The sequence below is a fragment of the Equus quagga genome, chromosome 9, assembly GCF_021613505.1.
Source record: "Equus quagga isolate Etosha38 chromosome 9, UCLA_HA_Equagga_1.0, whole genome shotgun sequence".
NCBI lineage: Eukaryota > Metazoa > Chordata > Mammalia > Perissodactyla > Equidae > Equus > Equus quagga.
The window spans coordinates 90277244-90291414 of NC_060275.1; the positions used below are offsets into that span (position 1 = coordinate 90277244).

Here is a 14171-nt window from a genome sequence, read left to right on the forward strand (position 1 = left end):
TAAAGGGTAAAGATGGAGGAGCTTGATTGGGAAGTACTAGTAGGAATCTTTTTTCACTTGGTAAAGATTATGTCTAGGCCAGGGGTGTTTTTTTTTTTCCCCTATTATGATCAGAAAAATTTATATATTTGGACCTCATTATTTCTTTTTGTAGTGTTAGTGAAATGTGGTTCATTAGCTATTCAGAAATGAATTTTTGTGAACAGTTATAGTACGTTTCTCAAAAGTTTAGTTAGGTTTAATAATTAAGTACACATATGGGCTGCACTATAAATAAATAATATTCTGTTTATTAATTTTGATTCTGTCAATGAAAATACTATTGTTTAACAGACTGAAGTTGTGTTATAAACTGAGGGCATGAGGGCCCATCTCAGTTCTGACTCTAGCTTACATTAGTAATGGTAACTTTCAGTTTTTATTTCAGTAGTTTCAAGATGGAAAAATGTACTTTCCCAAAGCCTGGTAGACCTAAACTCTCTGGGTCAGATTATGGCCATGAATTTCGGGATTCATGAGGAATTTAAACTTACCTTCAAAATTCTAGTAATAATAGCCGCCTTAGAATGCTTTTTGTTTGTTTGGGTTTTTTTGTTTTCTTTTAGCTCGGTAAGCTCCTTTACTGGATAGAGTAAATACTTGCCAATCTGAGCACATCTCAAGGTTTTAAAATTTTAAATCTGATTTGTATTTACCAGAAGTTCTGAGGTACCAAATTCTTGCAAACTGCACTTTTATGCACCACAAAGAAGTAAAAATAATTTTTAGAAGGATACCATTTATAGTTGCAGATCAGTGGGAAAATAAAGACTGTTCAATTGATGGTGGAATTATTGATTATTCACATGGGAAAATGAAATTATCTGTCAACCTCATATCTTAAATAAAAATCAGTTTCAGGTGGATTAAGGACTTAGACATGAAAAGCAAAGTTTTGAAACAAGTATAAAAATATATAGAAAATTAGATTTCTGACCTTGTAGAAGGAGTTCTTAAAACAAATATATAAAAAGTGCCCATCACCATAGAAGAAAAGATTAGTAAGTACATGTTTAGTTGAGTCTAAATAATTAGTATTTCTTCATATAAATCAGCAGTGTTCTTGATTTTTTTTTCCTTATGATTCCAAATTTTTTTTTTTTTTTAGCATCTCTTTTATGTTATTTTACTTTTTGATGAGGAAGATTCACCCTGAACTAACATCTATTGCCAGTCTTCCTCATTTTTTTTTTTTCCGCTTGAGGAAGATTAGCCCTCAGCTAACATCTGTGCCAGTCCTCCTCTATTTTGTATGGGGGTTGCTGCCTCAGCATGTTTGATGAGTGGTGTATGTCTGCGCCTGGGTTCTGAATCCATGAACCTGGGCCACCGAGGCAAAGGACGTGAAGTTAACCACTACACTACAGGGCCGGATAATTTACTTTTTAGTAACAATCTCTACCTTGAATTTATGTAAATTTTAATAGAGTAGGTCACCAAAGTGATCTCTTTAAAGTTACGCTAGCCTTGCTATAGTATTGATTGAATTTTTTTCTCATTAGGCGAGCCAGTGCAGCCTTGAACTGTTTAAAACGCTTCCACGAAATGAAGAAACGAGGACCTAAGCCTTACAGCCTTCATTTAGATCACATTATTCAGAAAGCAATTGCCACACACCAGAAACGGGATCAGTATCTCCGAGTTCAGAAAGATATATTTGTTCTTAAGGTACTGATATGAAATCACCTTTTTGCAGTTTTATTCATGTGATGGATGTTCAAATGGCTCCCAGGTTTTGTAAAGACTAGGCAGTTTTGAGCTATGTTTTACAACTTTTTAAAGTTAAAAAACCTCGATAATTCATCCTTAAATGAAATATCTTTGCTTTTGTTTTTAAAATTTCAACGTAGTTTTCTGATGTGAGGACAGTTTGCCTTAATTTTTCTTCTTATTTTCTGGTGATTTTAGGATACAGAGGAGGCTCTTTTAACGAACCTTAGAGATAGCCAAGTCCTTCAACATAAAGAGAATCTTGAATGGAATTGGAATCTTATAGGGACCATTCTTAAGGTATGACAGGATGCTTCTTGGTGATGGGTTGATTGTCTTCATTTTATTATTCATTGTAATTCAGCATAATTGTATGTTTGGGAATTGATAAATATGTATATAATATAACATATTATGTTTTTCTAGTGGCCAAATGTAAATCTAAGAAACTATAAAGATGAACAGTTGCACAGGTATGTAAGAAGTGTTTTGCATTTAAATTTTAAAAACTTAGTTTTGAATTATAACTAATATCTACTGAAAGTAATAGTTGGTGTTTTAATGATACATAAATTTTAGTAGTTGGTGTTCAATAGGTACATAATGTACATTTTTATATCTAGTCTTATTTTATAACCAAAAAGCATCAGCTGATTCTTTTTCTAGTTATTTACATTCTAGTTTTAGTTTTGGAACAAATGAAGTACTTGAAATAAAGCTTTCTCAATTTGAGGTAATATCAACCATGTGGTAATCTTAGCTCTCACATATGAGGATGACATAATAAGGACATATTGTTTCCCCTCCCCAAAATAATGGCCATTTTTAATATTTCATTTCTACTTCCATTTGCATCTGACTTTGGAGGATTCATTCTTCCTCCTCTTTATACTCCTCTTAACCAAGTTGATGCTCTCCATACCTTCCATAAAATATAGTAATGTTCATAGCATGTAAAGCACATCAAGCTACTATGCTGTTCTCTAGTACCCCCATGCATTTTTAATCCTTCCCAGTTTAGATTAACCAACCACCATTACCGATCTTATTAGAGGTCACTTAAGAGGGCCTTTACTGCATCTTTAGAAATTCGTCATTAGCATTATTATTTGATTGTATTCATCTACTCATGATATTTAACTTAATATCTATATTAAGTTTTGAGAAATATATAGAACATACAAATTACATTGGAATAAAGAACTATAGCACTAACTTTTCATACTCCTTGAGAACAGAGATGATGCCTCATTCAGCTTTGTTTCTCCAGCTCCTGGACCTGAAAACCTTTATTGGATTGGATTGTAGTACATGAAGTTAAATTGAACTAAATTAGGTGGAAGCTTAGAGCATACTGTTGAGAATTATGACATTGAAATATCATAAATTATGTCCATTGCTTCATAAATTCAGTTATCTAAATTTTACCTGCAGCTTTTATGCTTGGCTTTTTGCCTAATTGTGAAAAAACTGACAAAATCATAGTGTGGTAACATTTGCTTACAATTATTTAGTATAAGATTATTTTATAAAGCCGTGGGACAAAGTTCTTGATAAAATACTGTAGAAGAAAATTTATGTCGAGGTGGCTTCCTTATATTTATCCAACCTTATCTTCTTATGTTATATCTGCATTTTTCCTACTAGCATCTTTCTTCTCCTGTATTTCTTTCAGGCATCTCACCATAAAATTCTTATTTCACAAAGATATTGTTTACAATGAAGAGGTTTTTTTTAGTTGATTTTTTTGTTTTCTTTTTTTGTTTTGTTTGTGAGAGAGAGAGAAATGTACCAAATGTGTTTATTAAATTTCTTGCCGTTGGTTTAGACCTAAAACTTACTCAAAACTTTGTGATGTCATAAGCTATGGTTAAGATTCTAAAATAATGGTTTGCTTTCTTACTTTGTTGCTAATTTTATTCTGATCTTAGGTTTGTACGAAGACTACTTTATTTTTACAAGCCCAGCAGTAAATTATATGCCAACCTGGATCTGGATTTTGCCAAGTCTAAGCAGCTCACAGTTGTGGGTTGCCAGTTTACAGAATTTCTTCTTGAGTCTGAAGAGGTAATAAGCACTTCGAATATTTTCCAAAGCAAATGTTTTTCATTGAATTTTCCCCCTTCCTTTTATTTCTGAATATGCATAAGCTGTATTTGAAAACACAAAAAATGAGCCCACGTTTCGATTTGAGTTCTTAGTCACTAGCTACATATGTGACATTGGGCAAGTTATTTGCCTTCTAGAAGACGTGGTTTTCTCTTTGTAAAATGGGAAGTAATACCATATCCATGCCACATTGTGTTGAATGGGATTAAAAACAAAAGATTGACATCTGTTATTAGTAACTTCATCATTATCATTAAATTTTTTGGACTTGATTAAAGTTGATTTTTCTAATTATAGGCACTAATGACTTTTCCAACAATATCACAATGTATTTGCTTTTAGGATGGGCAAGGATACTTAGAAGATCTAGTAAAGGATATTGTTCAGTGGCTCAATGCTTCATCTGGAATGAAACCTGAAAGAAGTCTTCAAAATAATGGTTTATTGACTACTCTTAGTCAACACTACTTTTTATTTATTGGAACACTTTCTTGCCACCCACATGGAGTCAAAATGCTGGAAAAATGCAGTGTATTTCAATGGTGAGCATACCTAGGTTCTGTTTCAGTATATACCTAAACTGTATTTTTAATGTAGTCAGAAATGGTGTGCTTTTTAGTCTATGTACGTGTGTTTAAGTTTTATTTAAATGCAAAAAAGAAAAATTTAGAGTTGTCTTGATGCTTTGATATTCTTTTTTTATGTGATATTTGTCATTAAATGCTTTCTTTTGTAAATGCTTGTTTGTATTAGGAATTTAAAAGTATTTGTTAAGTTAATAAATTGATACAGGAATTTCTAGTAATTCTTGAAATAATGAATTAGTTTCATCCTTTTTTTTAGTCTCCTTAACCTTTGCTCCTTGAAAAATCAAGATCACTTGCTGAAACTGACTGTTTCTAGCTTGGACTATAGCAGAGATGGATTGGCTAGAGTCATCCTTTCTAAAATCCTAACTGCAGCCACTGATGTGAGTATAACGTAGGCAATAAAAGTATTTTTTAATAACCGGTTAATTCAATACTTTGTAAGTTTTAGCCAAGTAAAATTAATTATAAATTCTAAGAACATGAGATGAAATTTGTTTACTTTAAAATTTTAGTTCGTCCAAAGAACTCCATAGAGTATTCACAATTTTATATAAAGGGGAAGAAGCAGCTAGATAGAAACAAAAGTATTTTGTTTTACCAGGACTAAAAAAGTATTCATATGGAGGGCTAACCCATCAATTCCAATCTTTGTGCCCATTTCAAGTAGCAGAACTGTCCCCCAGAAGAGTCAAATTGGCTGTCCATGGCGAAGTTTGGCTTGTTTTTTTTAATGTTCTCATTTACTTTTACAGGCCTGCAGGCTGTATGCAACAAAACATTTAAGAGTATTATTGAGAGCTAATGTTGAATTCTTCAATAATTGGGGAATTGAATTACTAGTGACCCAGCTACATGATAAAAACAAAACAATTTCTTCTGAAGCTCTTGATATCCTTGATGAAGCATGTGAAGACAAGGTGAAGGTTCATTTTTTTAATATAATAAAATATTTAGACATGAATTTTTATTAAAATATTCAATTTTGAGAGAGAATTATGTGAAATTTTGGAAATAGAGAGTTTACTATCTTTATATAATTGTTAATTTGTCTAATAATTATTTCTTTTAGGCCAATCTTCATGCTCTTATTCAGATGAAGCCAGCTTTATCCCACCTTGGGGACAAGGGTTTGCTTCTCCTCCTGAGGTAAATTTTCAGTAAATTTTTTCTTGTAGTTATGTTTTCTGTTGTGTTCTTTCTGGCAGTGTATATTAAAGCTGGATTCAAGTCTGAAAAGGAAGCACTCTAAAAAGGTTAGCTGTTAACTCTGAAAGAGGCCTATTTTAGAATCTTGGACATTCTGTACTACTGAAACTTTGTCTTTTCATCGTTTTCCTTAATGCTTCTTTTGCAATTCTATGTCTCCTCATGCTTTTCATGATTTTCTTTACTGTGATTGGATCCATGTGTTTGCACAAGGATTGTGAAATTTGTAATTGAAGTTAGCAATAAGTAATAGTTGACCTTTTAGTTTTATGAAGGAGTTATTCCTAAAGTTTTTTAGCTCCTTAAACATATTTTTTGTTTGAGATATTTTAGCTCCTTAAACGTTTTTTGTCAGGCTCAAAGCTAAACTATTGCTTGTTTTAATTTACAGATTTCTCTCTATTCCAAAAGGGTTTTCCTATTTGAATGAAAGGGGATATGTAGCAAAACAATTGGAAAAGTGGCACAAGGTAACTTTCTATTGAATAAGATTCAGTTTGTATGTTTCTGTCTTGGGAAATAGGTTTGTGAATTTAGAGGATTTTTTAATGTCAGTGTTTTGAAACTAAAGAAGTTAAATATTTAAACATTCAGTTGAAGTTGTCTTAAATTCTTTATAATTATTTATATTTTTAAACTGCAGTTATTTTATAGTGAGCTATTGAATTTGTGTACATTCTGTTGAAATTTTGCTTTCAGCTTAATTGATATCATCTACTAATATAATTTATCAACCCTACTTACTATCGTTTCTTTTAATCTTGAGTGTATAGCTGTTTTAAGCTAAAACTAAAACAATTTCCTGAACGAAGGAAGATTGTAGGACAGTTCTAACAAATATAATAATAATTAAACTTTATTTTAGGATGCTACTTTACATCAATCTGAGGACCAGCTTCTTGCTGTTGTAGATAATAAGGGAAACCTAGCAAGAAGGGAGTAATTTGAAGGTGTTAGATAACTTCCTAGCTTTTCTTTAGCTGGTCATCATTTTGGCTTCATTTTGTTTGAAGCATTATAAAATGTCAAAGCATCTTAGAAACTCATGGAATAATCGATCCTAATGTAAATGATTTTTAGATTTTCCATCATTTCAGGTAATTATTTATATTGCCTATGTTGAGCCATATTTCATAAGAGATCCCCACTTTTTAAAAATACTTAACTGGAAAGCATACAACTTCAGGCATGAAGCCTTTCAATAATTGGTGAATTAGAGAACTAAGATAAGATGTGATAGTTTAGTTCCTAAGTAGAAGATATTTAAACCAATTACCATAATAAAATTAGTCAGCTTATTATTACAAATGATAATATTAGGAAATTGCTTAGCAAATCTGGTGCAGTATTTTCAGATAGTAGGTACAAAATAGGACTGCTATAACAAAGGCATGTGCCGTGTATAAGGAAACACAGAGGAAGATTTAATGATTCTGCCTTAGGGATTAGCAAAAGAAATGTTAGATGGGCTCAGGAAAAGATAGGATATTTCAAATGGTCTTAAGGAGTAAGTAGGCAAATAAATTGGAAGAAAGATATTCAAGGGTGAGGGAGCAGAATAATCTGTATAGATTATTGAAACTTCACAGACTCGTGAAGAAAGCCATATTCCATGCAGCTGGGGCTAGGATAAGTGGGAAATGGCAAGATGAGTCTGGAATGGTAAATTAGAACCAGATTGTAGAAGGCCTTATAAGGCACGTTATGTCATACTAGGGAATTTCAATTTTATAGGAAGTGGGGGAATTGTTACAAGTGTTTAAAGAGTAAGCATAGAGCTGTGCTTTACAAACATGACGGATCACAATGTAGAAGCGTAAGTTTGTTCCTCAAAGGTAAAAGGTAGGAATATTGAGAACAATTTAGAAGCAAGAAATGATAAGAGCATGAGCTTCAGTGGTGATGAGGTTGGATAGGCAGGGACATGTTTTCTGGGCATTTCTGAAGTAAGATGGACAGAATTTGTGGACTGCTTGGATATAATGAGTGAGGGGTTTAACTTGACTCTTAAGGTTTCTAATTTAAGGGACTGAGTATATAATGGATCACCATTAAGAGATTGTGATTGCAAAATGTGTTTTGCGGGATGAGGATAATGAATTTTGAATATGTTTAAGTGGTATTACCTGTGGGATAACTAGGTGCTGGTATCCAGAAAACATTTGGAAATATGGAGCTGGAGCTCAGATCTGTGCTGAAGATGGCAGTTTGGGAGTCATCAGTGTATGGTAGCAGCAGCAGTAGTAGTAGTAGTTAAAAACAGAAATGAGTGAGATCACAAGGGAAAATGTAAAGAACAAAAAAGAAATCACGCTGAAAATTGCTCCCCAGGGAATACTCTGGTTTAGTAAGGGGAATAAAAGGACAAGGATACTGAGGAAAACATTATCAACGAGAATGGTGTCACTAAAGGATGCTTCAGGAAGGAGAGGCCAGGTGTACAAATTCTTAGAGAGGTCACAGAAGATGAATACTGGAAAACAGGCTGTTAAATTTGACAGGTCATTGGAGAATTTTGCTGGAGCAATTTCAGTAGAAAGTTACAAACAGATGCTGAATTGCAGTTACAGTTAGTTAGGCAGTAAATGGGAGGTTTAAAAATACAGGCAATCTAGTCTGCTCTCTCAGATTAATTAGAGAAAGGGAAGGAAACTAGCTTATTAATTGCCTATCACTGAACTTAGTGCTTTTCAAGTATTACCTCAGTTAATCCTCACAGCAACCCTATGAAATATATTCTGTTATTTCTATTTTGTGAATGAAAACGTGGAAGCTAAGAGAAGTAAACTAATTTATCCTGAGTCACAAAGCTTCAATATAGCAGAACAGGGGCGCTTTTTGATGCCAAAGCCCATGCTCTTTCCACTGTATTGGATTTCCTCCCAGTAGCTTGTGGCATGCCAAGATGAAGTGAGACTGCCTCTTTTTCAAGATAATAAAACATCCAGGCCAGGATATTAAAAATCTACTCATTCAATTTAAAACTTCTCTCCCCAAGACCAGGCCTGATAGAGACTTAGAAACCTACAGTGGGGGGAGGATATGGTTAATTCCGTCACTCTTTGTTTCTCATTTTCTTCCCCATTTACTAGCTGCAAGTTTTGGGCTACTCCAGATTTGGAGCAGGAGGAGGAACAAGGGGTAAGGGGTCATGAACAGTCTTACTCAGTTGGTACAGTTGTCATCTGGGGTTGTTAGCTTTGAGTGTCAGATTTCAAATGTTAATTCTTTTGCTTGAGGGTTACTTTATGAATTCTTCAAAGACCTCACCACTGAGGATCTCCTATCTGCAGTTCCCTGCACTAGGGCAATGGCTCCTACCTACTTATAATGCCCCCAGTAACTAGAAGTCCTCCCCTCAGTTGGAGTCTTCTTGCCCCTTCAGGTAGGTCCTTTTGGGCGGAATCCTCAAGATGATCCACATCAGAAACTCAGTGCATTTCATAGCTATAAACCATACTCTGAGCTTTGCTAGTGTTTTCTTAGTGAATGCCACTGGTCAAAAGATTAATCAGGTAATACCACATGAATGTAACTACTCCTGCATAATAGTCAAAATACCTGCCTTAATTAGATTTTTGTACTCAGTTTTCATGTATAGAGGGGAATATGGTAGTATAGTGGTGGTAGTAGCAGTAGTAATAATTATGGTATGCTGATAAAATTAAAACCTCATATTACTATTGCAAAATAAATGTGGAACCTAAAGGAAAAGTAAGTTTTTTAGAGGCTCTAAGTAGTTAAAGTAACCCACTGAATTCAAATAGTCTAAAATGGTTTAAAATGAAAAGTAATTCTCCCTGCCCCCTTCTGTCTTTTCTGACAGTAATATCTGTTGACAATTTCTTTTGTATGCATTCAAAGATGTTCTGTACATCTATAAGTACATATTCTTTATTTAAAAATACAGACAAATTCTATTTACAACTGTAGATAAAACTGTATTTAACTTTTTCATTTAGCAATGTATCTGAGAGATCTTTTCAGAGCTATGCATTTAGGTGTATCTCATTCTCTTGAAAGGCTGTGTAGTTTATTAAATGAAGTGTACCTTAATTTTTATCACCACTCCTGTCTTGATGGGCATTTAAATTGTTTCCAACTTTTTAATTTTGTAAATAGTATTTGTATTCTTGCATATATATCTTTGCATACTTTTGCAAGTATATCTGTTGGTTAAGTTTCTAAAGTTTCATTGTTGAGGGCCGGCCTGGTGGTGTAGTGGTTAGGTTTGCATGTTCCGCTTTGGTGGCCTGGGGTTCTCAGGTTCAGGTTCCAGCGCGGACCTACATACTGTTCATCAAGCCATGCTGTTGCGGCATCCCACATACAAAATAAAGGAAGATTGCCACAGATGTTAGCTCAGGGCCAATCTTCCTCACCAAAACAACAACTAAAATGAATTTAAATTTTTGATAAATACTGCCAAATTGCTTTCCAAAGAGGTTCTACCAATTCCTTCTAACCAGTTTGAAGTGAAGATCTTTTACAATAAAGATGGCCGTGTGCTTGACTCTCAGTTTAAAGAATTTTTTTTTCTTTTTTTTTTGAGGAAGATTAGCCCTGAGCTAACTGCTGCCAGTCCTCCTCTTTTTGCTGAGGAAGACTGGCCCTGAGCTAACTAATATCCGTGCCCATCTTCCTCGACTTTATATGTGGGATGCCTACCACAACATGGCTTGCCAAGCAGTGCCATGTCCGCACCCGGGATCCGAACCGGCAAACCCCAGGCCGCCAAAGCGGAACATGCAAACTTAACCGCTGTGCCAGCGGGCCAGCCCCAGTTTAAAGAATTTGACTAGAAGTTTTCCAAGTTTTAGTTGGAAATACTTTTTACATTTGACCTGATTTAAATTAGTGGGGAAAAATATACTATTGCTTATCAAAAGGTGCCAATATGGTAGAACTCAGTTAATTTCCTTATTTTTTTATTTTTTCAAATATTTTATTGAGGTCATAATGGTTTATAACGTGTAATTTCAGATGTAGATTATTATTTATCAGTTTCTATGTATGCTTCATTGTGCTTGCTACCAATCGTCTAATTTTTATCTTTATGTCTTTTGCTCACCCCCTCCACCTCCTTCCCTTCTGTTAACCACTGATCTGTTCTCTTCATCCATGTATTTGTTTATCTTCCACATATGAGTGAAATCATGTAGTGGTTGTCTTTCTTTGCCTGGCTTATTTCACTTAACATCATACCCTGAAAGTCCATCCATGTTGTTGCGAATGGGACAAGTTTGTCTTTTTTTATGGCTGAGTAGTATTCCATTATGTATATATATACCACATCTTCTTTATCCATTCGTCCATTGTTGGGCACTTGGGTTGCTTCTACTTCTTGGCTAATGTGAATAATGCTGCAGTGAACATAGGGATACATAGATCTCTTTAAACTGTTGATTTCAGGTTTTTAGGATAAATACCCAGTAGTGGGATAACTGGATCATACGGTATTTCTCTTTTTAATTTTTTGAGAAATCTCCATACTGTTTTCCATAGTGGCTGCATCAGTTTGCATTCCCACAAACAGTGTACGAGGGTTTCTTTTTCTCCACATCCTCTCCAAAATTTGTTACTTTTTGTCTTGAAATTATAGCCATTCTGACAGGTGTAAGGTGATATCTCATTGTAGTTTTGATTTTCATTTACCTAATAATTAATGATCGTGAGCATCTTTTCATGTGCCTATTGGCCATCTGTATATCTTCTTTGGAAAAATAGCTGTTTATATTCTCTGCCCATGTTTTGATCAGGTTGTTTGTTTCTTTGTTGTTGAGTGGTATAAGTTCTTTATGTATTTTGGAAATTAACCCCTTGTTGGATATACGATTTACAAATATTTTCTCCCTTCTGGTGGCTTGTCCTTTCATTTTGTTCATGGTTTCCTTTGCCTTGCAGAAGCTTTTAGTCCTATTTGTTTATTTTCTTTTCCCTTGCCTGAGTAGACATGGTATTCGAAAAGCTGCTGCTAAAACCAGTATCAAAGAGTGTACTGCCTATATTTTCTTTTAGGAGTTTTAATAGTTTCAGGTCTTAATTCAAGTCTCTAATCCACTTCTAGTTAATTTTTGTTTATGGTGTAAGATAATGGTCTACTTTCATTCTTTTGCATGTGGCTGTCCAGTTTTTCCATCACCATTTATTGAAGAGACTTTCCTTTCTCTGTTGTAGTTTTTGGCTCCTTTGTCGACGATTAGCTCTCCACAGATGTGTGTTTTTATTTCTGGACTTTCAATTCTGTTCCATTGATCTGTGTGTCTGTTTTTGTGCCGGTACCATGCTGTCTTAATTACTATACCTTTGTAGTATGTTTTGAAGTCAAGGATTGTGATGCCTCCAGCTTTGTTCCTTTTCCTCAGGATTGTTTTGGCTATTCGAGGTCTTTTGTTGTTCCATATAAATTTTAGAATTCTTTGTTCTGTTTCCGTGAAGAATGTCATTAGGATTCTGATTGTGATTGCATTGAATCTATAGATTGCTTTAGGTAATATGGACATTTTAACTATGTTTATTCTGGAATGTATATTCTGGAATATCCATTTCTTTGTGTCTTCTTCGATTTCTTTTGATAATGTCTTATAGTTTTCAGTGTATAGGTCTTTCATCTCCTTGGTTTAATTTATTGCTAGTTATTTTACTCTTTTTGTTGTGATTGTAAATGGGATTGTATTCTTGAGTTCTCTTTATGCTAGTTAGCTATTTGTGTATAGAAATGCAACTGATTTTTGTAAGTTGATTTTGTACCCTCCAATTTTGCTGTAGTTAATTTTCTTTTTAAAATTTCTAGTGAATATGTTGTGTGTTTAATATTAAGAAGCTAGTTTTTTTTTTTTAATGGAGAAAGGGATTCAAATAAGATGAAAAACAAAATTAACTTACTTATATGGACCCTGAAATATTAATTGAAAATGGAGGGTAAAGTATTAGCAGAAAGCCTTTGGGTATGATAGAACGTTTACATTTATAATACCTTGTTCTATCCTTTTCAAAAATTTCTTAAATTTCCTAAACAGATGTTCACTGTTCTCATATTTATGCTTCCAAGATTTGCTAGGTAGCTAACATATTACAAATTTAGTTAATGTTGTTATGATACTATATACAATTAAAACAATATTATCTTGTAGGAATATAATTCAAAATACGTTGACTTGATTGAGGAACAACTTAATGAAGCACTTACTACTTATCGGAAGCCAATTGATGGTGATAACTATGTTCGTCGGAGTAACCAAAGGTAGAGTCCAGTTAGTGGAGTAATTTATTGCTGATCTTCAAATATAAAATTAAAACCAGTTTGTAATAAATCATTATTTAAAAAAATAAATCATTAGTTTTAAATCATGTACTTTTAAAATGGTTCATAGCATGGTGAATACACTCACTGATACAGCATTCAGATACCGTCCATGCTCTTACCCTAGTCTGTCTTTCTAGTTTCTTCTCTGTTACCATTGCTGTGAGACCAGCTAAACTGTTATTTTTCTAGAGAAATCCTCATGCCTTTCAACCTGTGTATTTTTATGTATGCTGAGAGATTATATCTAATTCTGTTTATCTACTACTTTATTACTAGTTATTGTTTTAATGAGCGTATTTAAAATAAGCTAATAGGTATATCGATCATCTTTGTTATACTAGATTACAGCGTCCTCATGTCTACCTGCCTGTACACCTTTATGGACAACTGGTACATCACAAAACAGGCTGTCATTTGTTGGAAGTACAGGTAAAAACATAATTAATTTTAAATAGCTACAATAGTAGCAAAAAATGTTAATATTGCTAAAGTATTATTTTTGCAAAACTTCTCACAAACTTTCAACTCAACGTCATAATTGCTTTTAAAGGTATCCATCTTGTAAATTGACTTAGGCATTCTGCACTTACACTGCTTAGACATATTACTGGCTTGTGTGCATTTCCCTGATTTATGTGTTAGCCTTTACATAACTAACTTGTTAGGTAGTATAAGTAACCCACAGAAGGTCTGAGGTCTTTGCTTCATAGACTGCTGGAAAAGTTTATTCCGTAGTAAAAACATACTGAAAAACTGAGTTTCTTCATTCCTCTTGTTGGGAAATTAAACTGAACACAGTACAGATTCTGTTATCTTTGGTGAGCAACAAACTGAAAGTGTAAGTTGCTCTTTGTTAGTGCTTCACTGTTCTCATGTGCTTCATGGACTGTAACAGGCTTAGGCAGCAGTTGTTCTTGAATGTAGTATGCACGCCGAATTTATGGCTGTGAGTATGTCTTGCAACTAGATGTTTTCAGTAAATATAACCTTTTTCTTATTTTAGAGATGAATAGTTATAGAAGTTTGTGTCTGTGTCTGAACAATAGTAATCTAGCAATTTAGTTCCTTTTGTATCAGTGTTCATCTCAGGAGCAAAAGTTTTGCATAAATATACTCTACAGTTTCATGTAATTTTATATTATGTCTATGAAGACTATTGGGGCACACATCTTTATATTAATTTTTTTTTAATTCACTAAAAATTTGAATGA

The 14171-nt window shown here is 33.7% G+C and overlaps 1 protein-coding gene across 4 annotated transcripts in view; it reads left to right on the forward strand.

Moving 5' to 3' along the window:
• The window catches only part of RICTOR (RPTOR independent companion of MTOR complex 2), a 112188-nt gene that overhangs the window by 75307 nt on the left and 22710 nt on the right, over window positions 1-14171 (forward strand). For all 4 annotated transcript variants that reach the window (XM_046671602.1, XM_046671603.1, XM_046671604.1 and 1 more), the window contains 11 exons: window positions 1542-1707; window positions 1948-2049; window positions 2176-2222; window positions 3681-3816; window positions 4201-4400; window positions 4702-4828; window positions 5201-5365; window positions 5518-5594; window positions 6046-6124; window positions 12788-12897; window positions 13302-13389. In XM_046671602.1, the coding sequence (XP_046527558.1) occupies window positions 1542-1707; window positions 1948-2049; window positions 2176-2222; window positions 3681-3816; window positions 4201-4400; window positions 4702-4828; window positions 5201-5365; window positions 5518-5594; window positions 6046-6124; window positions 12788-12897; window positions 13302-13389 (1297 nt within the window). The remainder of the gene's footprint in view (window positions 1-1541; window positions 1708-1947; window positions 2050-2175; window positions 2223-3680; window positions 3817-4200; window positions 4401-4701; window positions 4829-5200; window positions 5366-5517; window positions 5595-6045; window positions 6125-12787; window positions 12898-13301; window positions 13390-14171) is intronic.